Below are 22,117 nucleotides of genomic sequence, written 5' to 3' on the forward strand. Positions count from 1 at the left end.
ACATCTTTGGGGGGCTATTATTCTTCCTGCCATTCACCAAAAGTAGAGCATTGGTAAAATATATCATGATACCTTCCAATGATAGAATGGGCCATAATCTTCAAAAAATATTAGATAAATTAGATAATATTTTCAGAGTATATTGACCAAAAATGAAGCTTGTAAGGGAGTATATAATCATCATAACTTTTGTAATTAATTGTTTCTATGGGGAAAAAACTCTGGGAGGATCAGAAGTGAATAATCTATCTGATTTTCTGGTTTTAATTTTATTCTTCTCTACAAAGAATATATATTGCTTTTAAATCCATAGGACAGTTGTTTCTAGAAACATTATCAAATTTTGAAGTTTGCATTTAGAAAGGAGGTTAAGTACTTTCAGGAATTCTTTAAGAAGTAGGATAATATAGATTGTTGCTTTGGAAAGCGAGAGTAGTGAAATAAAGGTGAGTTTTCTTATAGTCTCTGTCATTTCATCCTACTATGGACACAATCAGTGACTTCATGATTAGAGGGGTAATTAACGCATTTTGTTGACATATCATTGACAGAAAACTCACTTAATTTAATTTTTCTAATGTCATATTTCAAGTTCTTTGTTCTGTTAAGTTCATACATTGCAAGTACTTTTGAGGGAAAGAGGGATTCAGACCAGTCAGATGATGTCAGGTATATCAAAATTTAAATGTTTGGATAATTTAACATTTTGAAATGAATGTCCTTCTAGCAAATGTCCTTCTTCAGATTGTTTGAAGAAAACTTCATGTAAGAATATTTGAGTGTCTAGAAATGTCGATCAGGTACGTAGCTTGCGGCAGGCTACATAACGGCCCCCAAAGATATCCAGAATCTCATCCCTGGAACCTGAGACTATCATTTTATGTGCAAAACAGACTTGAAATTGTGGGTGAGTTAAGGGTCTGGAGGTGGGAGGCTCTCTCACCTCGCAAGAGTGGAGCGATATATTCGAATTACTGAAAGAAGGAAACTGCCAGCCAAGAATACTGTGTCTGCCAAAATTGTCCTTCAAAAAGGAAGGAGAAATTTCAAAATTTCCCAGATAAACAAAAGCTGAGAGTGTTCTCACCATTGGCCTTACCTTACAAGAAATGCTAAAGGGAGCGCTCCAAATTGAAATAATTTGGTTAAAAGGCAACCAAAAAAACCTACAAAAGTATAAAGCTCACTTGGTAAAGGTAAATGTATAGACAAATACAGAATACTGGAATACCATAATGCTGGCATGTAAATCACTTAAAAAATTTTTTTTATTACTTATTTTTGAGAGAGAGAGAGAGAGAGAGAGTGAGTGCAAGCCGGCGAGGGGCAGAGAGAGAGAGAAAGAGGGAGACACAGAATCCAAAGCAGGCTCCAGGCTCAGAGCTGTCAACACAGAGCCTGACTCGGGCTCGAACTCATGAACCGCTAGATCATGACCTGAGCCAAAGTTGGATGTTTAATGGACTGAGCTACCTAGGTGCCCCATGTAAATCACTTTTAATTCTGGCATAGAAGTTAAAAGACAAAGGTATAAAAAAACCTGTAAACTATAAAAGTGTGTTAATGGATACATAATATTAAAAGGTGTCACTCACGACGTCAATAAACATCAAGTGTGGAGGGAAGAAAAGTAAATTTAGGTTATTTATTTGTGATAGAAGTTATGTTGTTGTTAGCTTAAAATAGATTGTTAACTATAAAATATTTTATGTAAGAAACATGGTAACTTCAAAGAAAATATCCATAAAAGGTATACAAAAGAAATTAAGAAAAGAATCACAACATGTCACTACAAAAAATCAATGAAATAGAAAAGAGGAAAAGAAAGACAAAAAGTTACACAACAGATAGAAAACAATTTAAAATGACAATAGTAAGTCATTCACTATCAATAATAACTTTAAAGATAAATAGATTAAACTCCTTGGTCCAAAGACATAGAGTGACTAAGTGGATAGATAATAAGCAAGGTCCAAATATATGTGATCTGAAAGAGAATTGCTCTAGATTTACAGACACAGGCTAAAAGTAAAGCATGAAAAAAGATATTCCATGTAAATGATAACCAAAATAAAGGAGGAATGGCCATTCTTAACGTCAATTAAAATAAACTTCAAAAGCTATCAAAATTTTGAGACAAGAAAGGCACACCTGGGTGGCTCAGTCAGTTAAGCATCCAACTTTTGATTTCAGGTCAGGTCATGATCTCACAGTCATGAGATCTGAGCATAGATTCTGTCTCCGTCTCCATCTGCCCCTCCCTGCTCTCTTGCTCCCTCTCTCTAGGAAGGAAGGGAGGGAGGGAGGGAGGGAGGGAGGGAGGAAGGAAGGAAGGAAGGAAGGAAGGAAGGAAGGAAGGAGGGAGGGAGGGAGGGAGGGAGGGAGGAAGGAAGGAAGGAAGGAAGGAAGGAAGGAAGGAGAAAGAAAGAAGGAAGGAAGGAAGGAAGGAAAGAAAGAAAGAAAGAGAAAGAAAGAAAGAAAGAAAGAAAGAAAGAAAGAAAGAAAGAAAAAGAAAGAAAGGAAAAAGACAAATAAGGACATTTTATAATGATTACTATGTCAGTTCACCAGGAAAATATATGTACACAACATCCAAGCACCCAAATATATAAGGCAAATATTGACAGATGTGAAGAGGAACTAGACAGCATCACAATCATGGTAGGAGAATTCAGTATTCTACTTTCTATACTGGATAGAACAACCAGACAGAAGGTTAGTAACAAATAGAGGACTTGAACAACACTATAGAACAAATGGGCCTAATAGACTTATCTAGAACATTCCACCCAACAGCAGAATACACATTCTTCTTGAGTGCTCATCAAACATCATCCAGGATTGGTCCCATGTTAGATCACACAACAAGTTTTAGGAAATTGAAGAGGCCTTGAGTTCATATTGCTACCTTCTCATTTATGATAGAATCAAGAAGAATAAAATACTTAGTGATAAACCTAAGCAAGGAGGTGAAACATTTATATGCTGAAAACTATAAAACATTGGTGAAATAATTTAAGTCAAATTCATAGAAGCAGAAAGTAGCATGGTGTTGGCCAAGGGCCAGGGAGAACGAGAACGAGTTCACTGGGATTTAGACTTTCGGTTATGCAGAATGAGCGAGTTCTAGACACTGTGCTTATAGTTAATTCTGTGTTACACACTTCATTGGTCAATGGGGTAGAGCTCACGTTATATGTTTTTTGCCTCAATAAAAACTAATAAAATACGAATATTCTCCACAACTGTGAAGGTTCCAAAGCAGCTTCAAGTAATCTCTAAAATTGCTGATTTTTTTTTTTTGACTGAAGTTGAATAGGATATATATATAACTGAGCTGGAAAAGCCACTCACCTCCTACTCAGTAATTCACTGGTTTTAGGTGCTTAGGAGGAAGCAGCCATTTTTCTACTTTTTTAAAAACAACCATTTTCAAACTTCAAAAAAGAGCTGCTATTTATGCACCAGCAACTTGTCTGCATGACCGTCAAACTACTCTGTTCTATAGACTGTAACATACAAGTGCATTAGACAGTGTCCAAATTAGTTTAAAACCATCCTTAGAGTGAGAGAAATACTGAAGAAATAAAGAAATAGAGTAACTGCATGAGTGTCTTGGGTCCGCCATAACAAACTCGGTGGCTTAAAACCACCAGCCTTATTTTCTCACGGCTGGGGAGACCAGAGGTCTGAAGCCAAGGTGTCGGCAGAAGGGCACTCTGTCCCTAGGGGGGTTCTGTTCCCTGCCTCTTCCGGGTCCTGGTGCAGGCGCTCCTTGATCTGAGGCCCAGTCTCTGCCTCCATCTGAATAGTATCTCCTCTTGCAAATGTCTCTCTCAAAACTCCCCGTGCCCCATCTCTCATAAAGATACCTGTGATTGGGGCGCCTGGGAGGCTCAGTTGGTTAAGTGGCCGGCTTCGGCTCAGTGATCTCACGGTTGGTGCGTTCAAGCCCCGTGTTGGGCTGTATGCTGACAGCTCAGAGCCTGGAGCCTGCTTCAGATTCTGTGTCTCACTCGCTCTCTGCCCCTCCCCACTCATGCTCTGTTTCTGTCTCAAAAATAAATAAACATTAAAAAAAAATTTTTTTAATGCAAGAAATAAATAAATAAAAGATACCTGTGATTGCCTTGAGGGGCCACCTGCATATTCCAGGATAAGCTTCTCTCAAGATCTTTAACTTATCACCATGTGTACCACAGAAGGTAAAATTCACTCTTTGCCATATAAGGTAATATTCAGACGTTTCAGGGGTTAGGAAGTGAATATATTTGGAGGGAAGCATTTTTTTTTAACCTACCACAGTCACCAACACTGTTTTATGCTCTTGAAATAGTTGCTACCTGTAAAAGCTTTTTCTAAGTATGAATATATTAGAAATGTCTGGCAATACGTGAGCACAGTAAATATGACTGTATAGTTCTTTCTTGAGACACTTGTGATCACCTCCTTTTTGCTGTGAGAGGAACACAGGCGAGCATAAGCAGCAACTTGGGACATTAGAATATATAGGAGCCAGGGGCGCCCGGGTGGCTAAGTCGGTTGGGTGTCCGACTTCGGCTCAGCTCATGATCTCATAGGTTGTGAGTTTGAGCCCTGTGTCGGGCTGTGTGCTGACAGCTCAGAGCCCAGAGTCTGCTTTGGATTCTGTGTCTCCCTCTCTGCCCCTCCCTCCCCGCCCCCATGTTCTGTCTCTCTCTCTCTCTCTCTCTCTCTCTCTCTCTCTCTCTCTGTCAATAATAAATTTAAAAGAAATTTTTTTTAGTTTTTTAAAAATTTAAAAAAGACCATATAGAAGCCAAAAAGAAAAGCATCATTCTAGGTTAAGATAGGGACTAGATCCCATTTCCGTAAGACCTAAAATAAACACACACACACACACACACACACACACACACACACACACACACACACGCAATCTGTTGCTGACTGTTTCTATTCCAATCTGTAAGTTTTCTGAATTGCTGTGTTTCCTAATAAACTCAAGACATAAGTATAGATGGATATTTTCATATATATATTATATATCGATATATATGCCATAACTCTAAACCCCAAATACTATTCCTTCCTACTAAAGTCAGGAACAAAGAAAGCAAGGATGAACTCTTTCTATTTAACATGTTCTGGATGTATTTGTCAACTCAGATTAGGAAAAATAATCAGGAAGGTAAGAATTGGAAAACAAGAAAACTATCTGTGTTTCATGTCATTTGCAGATGACATGATGGTGTATGTGGAAAATTTGAGAGAATCAGTGATAAAACGAATTCAGATAATAGGAGAATTTAGCAATGAAGCAGGATATGAAATTTACATGTGAAAATTAATAGCATTTGTAGAGACAGATAATAACCTATTAGATGTACTGGTAGAGGAAAATTTGCTTTACAGTGACCACCAAAAATTAAATAATAAATGTAATAGGAAAGGCTCAAAATGTACAGGAATCAAACTCTAAAACATTCCTGAAAGATGGAAAAGTAGACTTTAACAAATGAAAAGGTACCCCGTGTTCTTGGATAGGATCACGAACATGTTAGTGCTCTCAAAATTAGTGTATAGATTCAATGCACCATAATAAAATTCCAGTGAGTTTTTTTTTCTTTGTGGAGCTAGACAAGTCGACCCTAAAATTCATGTGGAAGAAAAACACAAGATCAGCTAGGAAATCACTGAAGAAGATCCATGAGGGGATCTAACCCTACCAGATATTAAAACATAATCAAAGCCCCTAAATGGAATGGAAAGGAAAGCAGAGAAATAGAAACATTTAGATCCAGAAGACAAGTGCATGATGGAGAGAGTCCTCAAATCAGTAGAGCAAAGGTGGTCTCTTTTTTTAATTCCAGTATTATTAAGCTATACAGTGTTATATTCGTTTCAGGTGTGCAACATAGTGATTCAACAATTCTGTATTCTGTACTCAGTATGCATCACGATAAGTGTACTCTTAATCCCTTTCAATGGTGGTCTTAATGATGTTGGGACAACCAGACAGCCTTTTCTCTCTCTCTCTTTTTTTTTTTTTTTTTACTTTTGATTCCTCGTACTCTTGACTTTCTTAACTTCATAAGGGATACGTAAATATCTGGAGTTTTATCAGGCGAATCCCTGATGTCATATCATGTCACCCCCAAATCCTCCAGTATGTGTCTCCGGAAGACGACTTGTTATAATAATGCCATTATATACCATTGGATACAATTAACGATACTGCTGCACTCTCTGATATTGAAACTAACATAAACCTATAAAATATGGGTGCTGCTAGCCTCCCCACCCCCCAGAGAAGCATCCACGTCTGAGAATTTCCAAGGTGTTATAGAGAGCCGTTTTGGAAAAGATAAAATTAGGTCCAATTCTTGCACTTCCCAAAATATAAACACCAAATTGATCGGAAGTCTAAATGTACTAAAACAGAATGATACACACACTGGAAAAAAACATGGGTGAATTCCTCGATAGCTTGGGTATTATGACAAAAATCCCAGTGTAATGAAAAAGAAGACAGATAACTTTGACAACATCAAAGTTTTTTTAAGTTTTATGGCAAAACGCCATAAGCAGTGTCAAAAGACAGATGGCAAAGTAGGAGAAAATTTAGCAACGTGTATTATAGGTAAAAGTCAAATAGCTCTACTAAGCAAATGTATTTAAAAAATTGAGGTGAATATAGGACGTGGGCAAAACACATAACGGTTCACAAAAAGATAAATATTGCCCATGATCATATAAAAAGGTGATCAATTTCACTCTTACTAAGATAAATAAAGGAAGACTACAATACCAGTTATCACCCATCAGCTTAGCAAAAGTTCAGAAGCTTGACGATACACTCTTTGGTTGAGGTTGTGCAGAAACAGATTCTCATACATTGCTGGTTGGGATACAGAAATGGCGCAGCCCTTACAGGGAGGAATCTGGCAGTTTCTAACCAAGCTACACACCTTCCCTTTTCAACTGATCGATCCTTCTACCCTAAGGATATACTATCAACTATTTTAATACATTTCTACAAGATTGTTCATTGCGGTATTGTTTGTGATTGCAAAATATTGATAACTATCTAAACGTGCAAGCATAGAATACTGGTGAATAAATAATATATGTATATATATTATACTAGGAGTACATGCAACTGTCAAAAATAATGAGGAATATTGCTGTGAACTGAAATGGAGTAATTTTAGAGGATATTATTGATTGGTCAAAGCTAAGTGCAAAGAGCCTATGTATATGCTCCCTCCCATGTAAAAAAAGAAGGGAAAACAGGAATATGTACACACATGCATACATTCACACTTGCCTTTACATTAAAAAAAACAGAAGGATTAGAAGGAAACAATGAACAAGGAACAGGTTGGAAGGGATAGGGAAGGTCATGACACTTCTCTGGGTGTATGTTTTTATACAGATTTGACTCTTAGAAGCATGATAATGTTTTACATGTTCAAAAGTGAAATTAAGTCAATATGGATGGAAGGGGGGCCTAAAACTGAAACAAACTAAAACAAATAGATCCCCACTGCATTTCAAATGAATACCATAACCACAAAGAAGGGAAGAAAAAAGAATTCACTTATCTAAGTAATTTAGAAACACAGTATTTGTATACTCTCAGTGTTAGGCGGAGGGCAAGGGGAATTGCAAACATCCTAAATTCTTCATTTTAAAATTTTTTATTGTTTATTTATTTTTGAGAGAGACAGCATGAGCAGGGGAGGGGCAGAGAGAGGGAGACACAGAATCCGAAGTAGGTTCCAGGCTCTGAGCTGTCAGCACAGAACCCAATGCAGGGCTCGAACCCATGAACCGCAAGATCCTGCCCTGGCCAAAGTTGGTGCTTAACTGACTGAGCCACCCAGGTGCCCCCTGACTTCTTTTTAAGTAGGTTTTATTTTTATAATACTTTGGATGAAATAATGTTGAAATAACTTTAGGCTTATTACAAATTGAACAAAAGAATACATGTGTATTCTTGGGAATCAGGATTCTCATTAAGGAAGGAGGACATACAACATAGACTGGAGGAAGGCAACCAAGAACCCTGTGGAAATCGATTGGATTTGGAAATATCACTCTGAATTTGAGATTTCTAAAATACATGTGTGTGATATGCAGACATGTGCACATGTACATGTATGTGCATAGGGATGTAACATGTTTATGTACATGCATATATGAATGTCTAGGTGTATAAATAACCACAGACACCACAGCAGCAGTGAGAACACATACTACCCACATCTTGATCTCCAATACTACTAATTAAAAGAACCAGGGCCTGGGGCATCTGGGCGGCTCAGTTGGTTAAGGGACCAACTCTTGGTTTTGGCTCAGTTCATGATCCCACAGTTCATGAGATTGAGCCCCACGTCGGGCTCTGCACTGACAACACTGAACCTGCTTGGGATTCTCTCTTCCCCTCTCTCTGCCTCTCTTTCTATCTCAATAAAATAAAATAAACATTAAAATAAAGAACCAGGGCTTGGCAAAGGGATTCCTAATTGGGGCTTGAGGAAGATATAAACCAAATGAGCTGGGTCCTCTTGCTGTGTGAGAAGGTAAGGAATACTTTACAAAAAGTGATGGCCAAATGTCACACAGATCTAGGAGCCAGCTTTGGGGGCACCCATTGGCCAAGTCGAGAACAGTTTGAGCACCAAAATTAAGTATAGTAGTGCCTTATAAACTTCAGGAGAAAGAAGCAGACATCATTAGTCCATATCATTAATAGACAAATAGACAAAAACAAATAAGTAAAAAGGGGAGACGGGAGGGCTCTTGCTTACACTGGAATATCCAGTGCCAACTGGTAAATATGAATGAGGGCTACCGGTAGAAAATGAGCGTTTTGTTAACACAGTGGGAAGATTGGATTAGTCAAGATCCACCCATCGGTGGCTGCTAACACTGGCAGGAAGTTTTGATGAGGAGCAGGGTGTTTGCATGGTCCACCAGTGGCTCTTTACAGATCACTTATTAGTTACAAGGGAAGCAGTAGTAATTACACAGCACAGAAATCAGACGTCACCTTGACTAGATGATGCAAATTAGTATCACTACGGAGGGGCGGAGGCACAGAGTATCACCTTCATCATATTCTAGCCAAGAATGAGTAATCTGAATCTAGTCATAAGGAAACATCATCAAATTCAAAATGAAGAACATTCTACCTAATGAGGAGGGAGTGGGATTGTACTCACCTGCGCCAATGTCATAAAGACAAAGAATCTGTGGGAGTGTTCCTGGTTCAAAGAGAGTAAAGAGACGTGGCAAATAAATGCAGTACGTATCCCTAGACTGGGTCGCATATTGGGGGAGAAGATGCCATAAAGTTCATCCGTGGGTCTGTCCAGTTGGTAAAACTGGAATACAATAATAGATTTGACACAAGTATTGTATCAGTGTTAGATTTCCTGAAGTCAATAACAATATGGTGGAGAATTTCTCTGTGTTCAGGTGTAATTATCCAGAGAGAAACACAAGAGAACAATAAATGAGGTAAAGTATTATCAAATAGATAAAGGATGTACAGTTTTTCTTCGTATTATTCGTGTTCCTCCACTTTTGTAAATTTGAAATCCTTTCTAAACGAAAACTTAAATATATTTTAAAGTATGTCATTTTAACTTGAAAATTTTATGGAGAAGCCCACTAAACCAAACTCTTCAAAGTCTGATCTATCAGTCGAAATCCTCAGATTCTTTCGCACGCCTGGTGAGCTCACAAGTTCACATCGTCTGCTGCATTGCCCCTAATAAGTAAAATTGTGCAGTGTTTAGGTTTTCAGACAGGGGAAGATCAGTCATTAAACAATTGCCCTGGTACAGTGAATGCTATTACATGCATTCAATTAAAAATAATATTGTCATAGCATCAGGAGTTCCTAAATCTCCATCAGCATGATCAAGCCTTCTAATCCCTCATTTGTCCTCTTGTAAACAGTCCTCATCATTTGTCTCCACCCTGTCTACTCCATTCATACTCCAATAATAAGAGAAAAGAGAAAAAACAAATGACGATGTGAAAGAAAGAGCAATTTTCGTACAAAAGGATATCAAGACTACAAAAAACAGAATGTTAGCTAACATGTATACCTCTCTACATACCATGGCTACACAAGTAGTTTTGTTTCTAGAAGCAGCAAAATAGATAAGTTATGGTTTTTCTTTCCAAAGGGCTTTGGGGTTCCCATACAATATCTAGAATAACAGAAACATCCATTTACAATTTATAGACAATACATGTGTCTCCCCACCTTTAAATACATGGGCACTGACCTGTGAGAAAGGAAAGACTACCTGCCCATTCTCTGTGGTATTTATGCCATAACTGAGCTCAGGCTCAGTTCTGTGTCTGAATTCTAAATCCATTAGTGATACTGCCTAAAAAAGGCTTGATTTTTCAAAATTATAACGTTTCTTTAAAAACATAATTTTTTCATTATTGACATTATTATCAGCAGGAAATACTAGTCATTGTTTACAGTAAGCATGAAATAAAACACAGTGACCATTGACTATCATAAAAAAAAATCACGAGGTGGTCATGTTATCAAAAATGGATTCGTCTACTGAGAACAAACTGAGGGTTGATGGGGGGTGGGAGGGAGGGGAGGGTGGGTGATGGGTATTGAGGAGGGCACCTGTTGGGATGAGCACTGGGTGTTGTATGGAAACCAATTTGACAGTAAATTTCATATATTGGAAAGAAAATGGATTCATCATTAACCATGAAGCTTTCTTTCTCTTTTGATATGTTTTCAGAACTCAGTAGTATATACATAAATCTTTATATCTGACATTTTGTCGTAATTGGAGAAATTATACGATGATTATCCTATTTGTCAAATGAATTTCAGCAAATCCCTCTAGCCGCGTGACTCACTGCTTTTCCAAGACTACCTCGGCATGAACCAGGGAAGGGGAGGCAGGAAGGGAAGAGGGGTAAACAAAGACAAAGAGCCCTATCAACAGATACTAGAAGGGGCAGAACAAAATGTATATACAGATATTAGGCATATAAAGCAAAAATGTGTTTAAATCCAGCCTCCATCATGGGCATAAATACGCTATCGCTGTCATTCCAAGGGAGCCATGAGCATAGGAGAATCAATTGCCACCAATCAGGCATGAAGAGTTGCTGAAATAAACGCCTTTGTCTCTTCTCCCCCAGGATTGACATCTTCAAGTACGTGATCTATGGCATTGCAGCTGCGTTCTTTGTGTACGGCATCCTGCTCATGGTGGAAGGCTTCTTCACCACCGGCGCCATCAAAGACCTCTATGGGGATTTCAAAATCACCACTTGCGGCAGATGTGTGAGCGCCTGGGTACGTTGTGTGTCTGTGTTCACGTGGGTTTCTTTCAATAGCACACAGGTGTTTGTATTCATCTGCCGAGAATTAAAGTATTTTTTTTTAACCCAGTCACGTTCCCTCCCTGCGATGGCGATCTACGATTTTAAAAATATTATTTTCTCAGTTAAGATTATTCCACGTGAAAATTCAGCTGCAAATTCTCAAATCATAGGCAACACAACTAGTTTTTGTTTTAGAGGCAGCAAAACGGTAGGTTGATTTATGATTTTTTTTTTCCAAAGGGCTTTGGGATTCCCATACGATATTTAGAAGAGCAGAAAAAAATCCATCTGCGTTTATGGACAGTATGTGTGTCTTTCCTCCTTAAATATATGGCTCTATGTTTTACTGTAAATTTGGGGGAACTGTATTATGTAATTTCTGTTTGATATGACATAAGGTAAATATCGTACTATTACTGGGGCACCTGGGTGGCTCAGTTGGTCAAGCGTCCAACTTTGGCTCAGGTCACATCTCACGGTTTGTGAGTTCGAGCCCCACGTCAGGCTCTGTGCTGACAGCTCAGAGCCTGGAGCCTGCTTGGGATTCTGTGTCTCCCTCTCTCTCTGCCCCTCCCCTGCTCATGCTCTGTGTCTCTGTCTCTCAAAAGTAAATAAACATTAAAAAAAAAACTTTTTTAAATTGTGCTATTACTATTGTACTATTTTTAATCCTTACTGATAATGATATTTACTGGTAAATCAAACTTATAGTCTAGAACTACAGCAAGGCAAACAATGCATGTAGATCTGTTAAAGCACAAGAGTGGTTTAAAAATTGAGTAATGTAGTTGCAAGTACTTTTGAACATTTATGCAGAATAATTTTCCTATAAAGAAATGTTGGAACTTCCATTATTGGCTGAAAAACATAAGAAACATGTTTTTCTTATATTTCCGGTGTCGTATAGGAACTTCTGTGTGATTGCAGCATATGTTTCATATTAAATAAGAGGTCTGTAAAAAGGAATGATATAACGTATATCAATCTCACAGAAAAGTTTGAAAATACCTGTTCATCACCAAACCTATGTTATTGTTTTACCAGCTTGTAGCAAGTTCTGTCATGCTGTTCAGTGTCAGCAGTGCTAATCATCTGCAGAAAGGTTGCCCGTGTTGTGGGTGTTCGTGACTTGCCCTGGAATCATTTCTTGTAAGGCTCATTTCTTTGGAATGACGCTTATTGAAAGACGTTTTTAGGATCAGTAATATCAAATTACAGATCTGGAGGTAGTTAAGTTAAAGGTCTTTGGTTGATTTCAAAAATAAAATATGACTATTCTCTGGGCTACTTGTCAGGGATCCCTAAGCGAAGATACCTGTCTCTGTGAAGAAAGCAAGTTGCGATTTGAGATTCATGTGCCGCCGATAGAGTATGGCGATTTCAGTTAGTGATAGGCTGTTTCCTACCATCGGGAATCATCACAATACTACCTGTGGGCCTTAGCGAGTCACATGACTCCTTGAGCTCACACTTGACTCAGTTACAGAATGAAGACAGTAGATCATCCCTTCTGCTCGTTCCAGCCCAGAGACTCCATGATGCTAAAGCACTAGTGAAATAATAGAGAAAACCAGTATCTCTAGGCACGTTTTCACCATCGGGAGCAACCTTTTGCCAGGAAGGGTGCAGTTGATTATGCTGTTTCGTTGAGAATTGTAAAATCACTTCCTCGGGTCGTATGCAGAAGTAAAAGATCACAGAAGAAAACTGCTATCTCTGTACGGTTAATAATGATCTGCTGACCTTTCACACGGCCCAAAGATATTTCAAATGAGAATTTTTAAAGCGAAAACACGAGCCACCTTTTCTTCTATAATAGTAACAATAGTGTTCATCGGTCCCGCCCAAAAGACCAGAAGCTGCGTGGGCTCCTCCAGAGGGGACACAGGAGGGAGTTGGCCCCCTAAGACACCCCACCCACCTGGAGGTGGGTGCACCCCCAACCTGGGAAGGAGCAGAACTCGGCAAGAGCCGGAGCTGTATCCTTGTGCACCTGCAGAGGTCTGTCCCCACACCCAGGGGCACAGCCGCACTGCCCGGAAGCAGGTGGGGGCTGTGGTGCCGCAGGACCTGATACCCTCTCTACCCACCTTGCTGGTCCCTCGGGGCTTGCGGTCAGAGTGAATGGGGGTGGGGATTCAGTCACCTTCTCCTGCTACCCTTTTCCTTTGTTTCCTATTTCCACTCTGTTTTTCCCCCCATTTGTAGGTAGATGGTACCTTACAGTCCACTCTGTGTTCTGTGAGTTCACCTGTTAGCCCATGGTATCTTCCTTCACTTTAAAAATGTCCTATTGATGCTACACCCATGCATTTCTTGAAATACTGAGTAATACTGAAAGGTGAAATATTTTTTTTGCAGCAACCATATTAAGTGAAAAGCTTCCAGAAGACAGACTAAAAGAAACTTGTCATTCTGTCCTGTTCCTCTATGTTGTATAGAAAGTAAAATGGCTACAAACTGAACTGACATCAGCACAAATGAAATTAATTTTTTTAATGTTTATTTATTTTTGACAGAGAGAGAGACAGAGCCTGAGCAGGGGAGGGGCAGAGAGAGAGGGAGACACAGAATCCGAAGCAGGCTCCAGGCTCTGAGCCGTCAGCACAGAGCCGGATGCGGGGCTCGAACCCACAAACCGCGAGATCATGACCTGAGCTGAAGTCGGACGCTCAACCGACTGAGCCACCCAGGTGCCCCACAAATGAAGTTAATTTTAAAGCAGCATTATATCACTGAATAGAGGATGCTGATCAATACTCTCTTTTCTCAGTGGATGCTCTTGAAAGCAGAAGTTGATCTGCATTATAAATTTCCTCGCCTGCGTATCAAAACCAGTTGAAATCCATTTCAGAATTTTAGGTGCTGTCATTCAAAACCCTGAATGTGCGGCACATTAAATGTAAAAGCACAGTTTTAACCTTTGTATTATGACATCAGGTGAACAGTTATTAAAATACTTTAAGGAACAACTTTTTTTTAAATTAAATATTGGGGCGCCTGGGTGGCTCAGTCAGTTAAGCGTCCGACTTTGGCTCAGGTCATGATCTTACAGTTCGTGGGTTTGAGTATCACATCGGGTTCTGTGCTGACAGCTCAGAGCCTGGAGCCTGCTTCAGATTCTGTGTCTCCCTCTCTCTCTGCACCTACCCGCTCACACTGTCTCTCTCCTTCAAAATAAATAAACATTAAGAAAAATTAAAATAAATAAATTAAATATTAAATGGCACCAAGCTGAGTACAAGTCAACAGGTGTTATTCGATACGTTAAACACGAACTCATACTTACTTTTTTTGAATGTCTTCTCCGTTAAATATTAAACCAAAACATCTCTTTATTCAGTTGCAATTGGGGAGGCATTCAGTGTCTCACATTTTGAAATCTGAGGGTATGTGCTGTGACATCATTAAGCTTTCTTATTTCTAAAAATTTCCCATTACTGTTGTGACATCAGTGTGGATCTTGGAATTTGTCTGTGTTTGTTCCGACACTTAAGATTTTTAAGCCCAACAGTTTTGAAGTAATAGAATTCTTTTTTTAATGTTTATTTATTTATTTTGAGAAAGAGAGAGAGATCGTGATCTCACGGTCGTGAGACTGAGCCCCACATCGGGATGCACCCTGGGCGGAAAGCCTGCTTAAGATTCTCCCTGTCCCTCTGCCTCCCTCCCCCGCTCACAGTCTCTCTCTCTCTCTCTCTCTCTCTCTCACACACACACACACACACACACACACATAAATAAAGAGAAATTAAAGCTTTAAAAAAGGAGAAATTATTTTTTAGAGCAGTTTTAGGTTCACAGCAAAATTGAGTGGAAACAGAGATTCCCTGTATACCTCCTACCCGCACGTATGTCTGGCCTCCATCACTATGAAAATCCTGCACCAGAGTGGTACCTTTGCCACGGCCAATGAACCTAAAGTCATAGTTTACATTACTTTACCCATGGTGCACATTCAAGGCGTTTGGACAAATGTATAATGACACGTACCCACTATTACAGCATCATACAGAGTAGTCTCTCTGCCCTAAAACTCCTCTGTGCTCCACATGTTCACCCCTCCTCTCTTCTAACCCCTGATCTTTTTACTGTCTCAATAGATTGACCTTTTCCAGAATGTCACACAGTAGGTAGGCTTTTCAGCTTGGCTTCTTTCACTTAAGCATTTTTAATCTTCCCTCCGTGTCTTGGCATAACTTGATAGCTCAGTTCTTTTTGGTCCTCAGGGATACTCCAGGGTCTGGATGGACCACAGCTGATTTATCCATTCACTGACTCCAGCACATCTGCATTTCTCCCGAGTTCTGGCAATCATAAAGCTGCTATACACATAGCAAATAGTTTTTAGAACAATTTTCTGATCACTACTTGTGCATAGGTAGTTTGGGGCCATAATGATGGCAGTAAGATGATGATGATTGCATCTTTTCAAGTTAATTTACATCACGTTACGTGATTTTTTTTTTCCGCCGTCAACTTCACACGGTGTATACTTTCGAGAGCCTTCTGAGTTCGGTATTGCTAGTGCTGTTCCATTTTGCATCTGTAGTGGTAGCATATTCCGGTATTGATTTGCTTGCTTTTCTTTGACTTAGCATTTCTTCGTGTTAGAATTGCGGTTCTCAAGCAGGGGCTCTTTTCCCCGCTGGGGACGTTGAGTAGTGGGCAGCTGCAGAGCTGGCATCTGGTGGGTGGAGGCCAGGGATGCCGCTAACCGTGCTGCTGTGCACAGGACACTCCCCCGTAAAGAATTTGCTGGCCCCGAATTTCCGTAGTGCTGAAGTGGAGAAACCCTGGTTTAGAAATTTGGTTTCTGTCCAGTGCCTCATTCATGCATGCATTTGGCTGACACTGGCATAAATTTCTGGCAAATCGTCCCCACTTTACCTTTTTTCACTTCAGATGTACTGCTCCGAAGAGCCTAAAGATGAATGTCAAAGAAACCTTCACATCACACGTGCTCATGAGCGCTTTATTGATTCGTGTAGAGCAGTAGCCCTTCACACCGGATGTCCGTTAGAATCACCTGCAGAGATTTTTTTAAAATATAGATACAATCCGCGCGGGCAAGGCCTGGGGCATCTCTTTCTCACCGTCGCCAGATGGTCCCCCTGTGTGGCCACGGCCGAAAACCACTATGAGAGGCTGGGCTCCCCCCAACTAATGTCCACGTAGTGAGACTTCTCCATCACAGTACATCTGGGCTCCAAGCTATTTCTGCCCGCACGATGACTATAGTTGATGATATGACATTGTGCGTTTTAAAGTTGTGCAGGGAGTAGCTCATGAAAGTTCTCATCATAAGAAAAAACAACGTGACCGTGCCTGGTGGCAGATGTTAACTGGACTTACTGGTTATAGTGAGCATTTATTTCACAGTGCATGTAAATATCGAATCATCATGCCATACACCTGATACTGGTATGTTGTCTGTCCGTTATTCCTCCATTGAAAAGAAGAGTAGTTCATTGATTTATTTAATCCTCAGGTGACAGAATAGCATCTGCCATGTTACTAGCAATGGAAAGCTAGGAATAAACTACTGATAATTATGAGAATTTTATTACATACAGAGATTTTTTGTTTTAACCTTGGATTACACTTGATCAATTTGAATAATCCTTCAGTGTGGGTAATTATCAGATTCTAAGATCAAACATTAAATAGGAAGATAGAATTATATTTTTTGCTTGTTTAATTTGGGTACTTTTGTGACCCCGAACTGCTACGCCCTGAAATACGACGGGTGTGCGCTCAAAATTCCAAAAAAAAAAAAAAGTTATTTTGTGCCTTTCTTAGAACAACACATATGAATTGGGCGTCATGAAAATACTTTCTCACAGCAAAGATACCTTCTGTCAGCCCTGAGAGTTCTGGCCTTGTAGCGTGCCGGGGACAGCAAGTGTGAGTCCTTGTGGTGGTTTCCAAAGTCACGCCGTCCATCGGCCCGCAAAGTAGCGGCCACCACGGGCTTCAAAGTGTCCCAATCCACTTGGAATCTAAACCTGTTGAATGGTAAGTCCCATTCTACAGTGAACAGCACCTTCAAAGGAAGCTTTTGAAAAAACCCCTGGGACCGAAAGAAACCGAGATAGACAGGATGCGGCGAAGGCATGCTGATTACCCTCCCGGGGACTTCTGCGTGGCCTGCAGCGGCCGAAGCGCTGTGCTTCCAGCCGTGTTTCGTGTTCCCCGTTCTCGAGGCCATGAATTAGCCTTGAGATCTACAATGGCAAATCATGAAAATGTGAATCAAGACGGCTTCTTTCTCCCCCAAGGAGTTCCACTGACAACATTTCTTCAGTTTTGGGGTGGTTTCCACGCTTTCTAGAGCCTTTCTCGAGTGGGAGCCCACTTTGAATAACTTGCCCAGACTCGAGAACTTCTCCTCCTTTTTATTTTCTCCACACGTGAAGTAAAGTCTAATTCCCTTATTCTGTACGGTCCTATCATTCAGGAAAAACGTATATTTTGATAGTAGTGGCAGCGATCACAATAATGCTCTCGCACGAAGACAGCTAATGTTTTGTCTGTGCTGCTTAAGAGCCACAGTCTTTGCTAAATGATTTTTATGTGTTACCTCTTTGCAGCCTCACTAAATCATGTGAGATCAATTTTGCAGGTGTTCTCATTTTACAAAGGCAGACACCGCAGCACAAAGAGCTGTCAGACCCCATCCAGCTCAGAAGCCTGTGCCTTTAATCAGTGTGCTATAAATCCCCCTTTATGGCTAAACAAATGTGACATTTAGGTTGGGGACACATCGGTGAGTGGCATGTTGGTGCTGGACAAATCCCTCAGCCTCTGCCCTCTTACAGAATAGAATCAAATGGCAAAGAAGGGAAAATGACTTGTATCAAATCTACAGATTAGCAGTGTTGAAGGTGAATGGGTGCTGGTACGCAGAGCATTCTTTTTCTTCCTTTTTAATGTTTATTTATTCTCGAGAGAGAAAGACCGAGCGTGGGCCAGGGAGGGGAAGAGAGAGAGGGAGACACAGAATTTGAAGCAGGCTCCAGGCTCTGAGCTGTCAGCATAGAGCCTGACGTGAGGCTCGAACCAACGGACCGTGAGATCATGACCTGAGCCAAAGTCAGACGCTTAACTGACTGAGCCGCCCAGTTGCCCCGGTACACAGAGCATTCTTAACGTATGGAAACTTTGAGGCTCAGCAGACCTTTGTCACCTAGACTGGGTGCATAAGGCCATGAGAACTGACAGATTTGGAGCTAGCAGCCACACAGCCCAGTGAACTTCATCTGTTTATTTGCTTCATTCCAGTTCCAGAAAAGAGAAAAAATAAAGATTACCCAAGAAATATTTCCCTTTCTCTCTCGTAGAGTCAGACACAATGTTTACCATAGACAATCAAGTGTGTTTTAAGACCAGATATTGTGTAGATTTCCACATCTAGATATTTCCACATCTAGGAATATTTGTTTTCTTGTGAGAAAAATAAGGGGTAAGTGTTTATTGTTTTCTGTGACTGAAATCCTCTGATATATTTTTACACATATTAGGCCCTCAGTAAGTACTTGTTGAGCAAGACGAAATAATTGTGAAAGTGATATAAACTTTAATAATTCTATTAAAGAGTAAATAGCTGTTAAAGGATATTTACTCCAGTTCCTTCAGTGATTTATTTTTTTAATGTTTATTTATTTATTTTTGAGTGAGAGAGAGTGTGAGCGGGGAGGGGGCTGAGAAAGAGGGAGACAGAGAACCGTAAGCAGGCTCTGCACTGTCCACACAGAGCTCGAAGCAGGGCTTGAACTCATGACCTGCGAGATCATGACTTGAACCGAAACGAAGAGTCATATGCTTAACCAACTAGGTCACCCAGGCGCCCCTCCTTCAGTGATTTAAATAAGTTAATATTCAACAGGTTTTATTTTCTAACATTTTTAGACCTGGCTTTGTTTCATCTTCGATGTAAAGGTATAATTATGTCTGCCAAATCATAGTTCAAGGGCATTGCTAAACTAGATGTTGACTCTTCAAATTCTCCAACCATTAGTATTGCCGAGTAGAGGCTAACAGGAAGTCAGATTTGAATGGAGATTAAGCAGTGTTATTAGAAAGTACGTATTTAAGTACGTTCTGGGTTTCTGAAATCCTGCGACATTTGCCAGTTTATAGGAGACAGGTTTGATCTCCGGTCTCATTGGCTTTATCTTGACTCTTTTCATATTTGTTGTACCAATTCCCTACTATCCTTAATCCTATTAATTTCTATATTAATCACAACACAACTTTAATACAGGTGCATAAGCTCTAACATGACAGTGACACCAAGTTTATCATTTTTCAAAAATGTTACTTTAATATGTATTCTGAGAATTACTACATGAGTTTTACTTCTCTGAGATTTTACTGAAATCATGAACTCATAACTCTCCATAACTCTCGCCAAAGGAATTAATAGAGTTGAATAAGAGATTTCGTTCCGTACAGTGTATTTATTTTATTCTGTATTGTCATTTTGAAAATGTGACTTGACATGTTCAAGTTAAGCCAGAATACACTACTGTTTCTCTTCAAAAGTCTTCTACAAGGTGCCTTTGAAACTCAGAAGGGAACCACGTATCTATAGAAACTTAGCTTTTGGTGTCCAAGGACCACATTTCAGACACTTTCAAATAGAATTCTATTGCCGTATTTGCTAATAGAGTTACGTTTAGAGGATTAAAAATACAATTTCACCCTTATACCTACGTTCACATGTGCTGGTCATCCCATGTTCTGAGTCTGATTATATAAATACGGTACAATCATCAGGAAATTTTTCAGAAGGTGCTGCTTTTCAGACAATTCATACTGTAAAGTGCACAGGCTCACAATACACGACATACACAGATAAGAAGGTAATACAATTTGGAGTGGATCGCTCTTAGGATGTGAATTTGGATCATCATCTTGAACACGTGGAGATGCACATGCAAACCGCACACACATCTTTCCACCCTCCAGTTTTGAATGGAAGATATAATTAAGGGTGGTTGGGTTGGGAGAGAGAAGAGGAGGAAGTAAAATCATATCCCTTTTGGGGACATGTACAAAATACAATCACAAGAAACAAAACTGAAGATCGAGGGAGCACGTTGCTATTTGAGTTACCTGCGAGGATGTGTCACACTGTATGAGTCTGAAGTCTACCAGCGTGCACGTCCCCTGCAGTCAGAAAACTGGGTTCCCCGCTGGGCATCCCCAGGGCGCAGAGCAGTGTGATGGCTGCTGCTGGTTGCTGACACCGTGTGTGGATGGAAGGAATGGATAAATGTATGAGTCAGCCCTTGAAAAGTGGATAGCAGCGTAGGTCTAAAAACTCTTCCCTGGGTTTTTTTCTTCCTTCTTGTTTTCTCTGGCTGGACAATGACTTGGTAATCATAAGGTCAGGACATGAGTGATGGCAGAGAAGGCTATAGTCTTACTCGGTGACACAGGATTCAAATGAGAAGAACCACACGTTGTAGCAGAACGCTTGTTACAGGAGTGACTTTCTTCTTTGGCTACTTTTCAGGGATAATACGGATTTTAATCTCTGATATCTGAGTATGATGAATTGACATCACATAACAATAATGTGGCCACTCCCATGAGCCTCACTGCTTTCATCTTCTGTTTCTAGTTGGTGTTTATGTACGTGGGTACTTCATGTAATGGATTTCTCCTGTGATCCTGGGAAATCTGCTAATCAGTCCAGTGGCACACCACTTGCATTGAGAAATATAATCAGTTTGTATTAACGTGTACATTCAAGCCTTCACTTAAACCTCAGGGGACTGTGACTCACACTTGTTCTTCTTCAGTCATATCTGAATCCAAGTCTTAGCTTGGACAATTCAGGGTGTATATTGATGTAGACAATTTTATATGTAGATAATATGGATTAAATAGTTGATAAGTAATGTGAAGCGTACATCTATCTTTTACCAGCTCTCCATCCATCTACCAATGTGGGCGTCTGTCTTTTTATCCAGCATCTAAGTCGTGCTTAAATCCAAAATGCGTTTAACTTATGCTGAAACGAAGTCTCTTGTTCAGCTGTATCTGGGCATCTGAACAGCCTCTTCTGGCGTTTTATAAATACTAAAAATGTTTCTGAAATAAGCAAAAAAAAGCCCCTTTAGGTTCAGCTGAAAAATCACATTTTAGTATGTTTCTATAGTGAAAGTAAAATTAATATTCATGAAAAAAGACTTCAAACTTAAAGTTTACAGAAATCTGAAAAGAAGTACACACTTGTATATCATTAATGCTAAAATGACTTGAGAATTACCCCTTTACAATATTAAATGTAAACATGACTAAGCAGCTTACGTAATTAGGTGAATGGTGCTCATTTAGTTGTAATATAAATTTATTGACGTTTTGGGGCACGTGGGTGGCTCAGTCAAGCGTCCAACTTCGGCTCAGGCCATGAGCTCACGGTTCATGGGTTCAAGCCCCACGTCGGGCTCTGCGCTGACAGCTCGGAGCCCAGAGCCCGCTTCGGATTCTGTGTCTCCCTCGCTCTCTGCCCCTCCCCCACCTGTGCTCGGTCTCTCAAAAATAAATAAATGTAAAAAATGTTTTCCTAATTTATTGACATTTTAACTTTGCAGAATTCCCTCTAAATATACCAGGTAATATTTTCTAAAAAACGTGAGGTGAGATTTTTGAGACAAATACATGAATGAAACAGACATAAAGACGCAGAAGGCTCCTTCCTTCCTTTGTTCGTCACCTCTGCTGTGATGCGATTTGC

General features: G+C 39.9%; 1 protein-coding gene across 1 annotated transcript in view; it reads left to right on the forward strand.

Moving 5' to 3' along the window:
- The window catches only part of GPM6A (glycoprotein M6A), a 43,129-nt gene that overhangs the window by 8,347 nt on the left and 12,665 nt on the right, over window positions 1-22,117 (forward strand). Inside the window, exon 2 of the mRNA XM_047092341.1 lies at window positions 11,182-11,338. Within this exon, the coding sequence (XP_046948297.1) occupies window positions 11,182-11,338 (157 nt within the window). The remainder of the gene's footprint in view (window positions 1-11,181; window positions 11,339-22,117) is intronic.

Source organism: Lynx rufus, unplaced genomic scaffold (assembly GCF_022079265.1).
Source record: "Lynx rufus isolate CCGP_SWC_20201006 ecotype Redwood Valley unplaced genomic scaffold, mLynRuf1.p SCAF_3, whole genome shotgun sequence".
Classification (NCBI taxonomy): domain Eukaryota; kingdom Metazoa; phylum Chordata; class Mammalia; order Carnivora; family Felidae; genus Lynx; species Lynx rufus.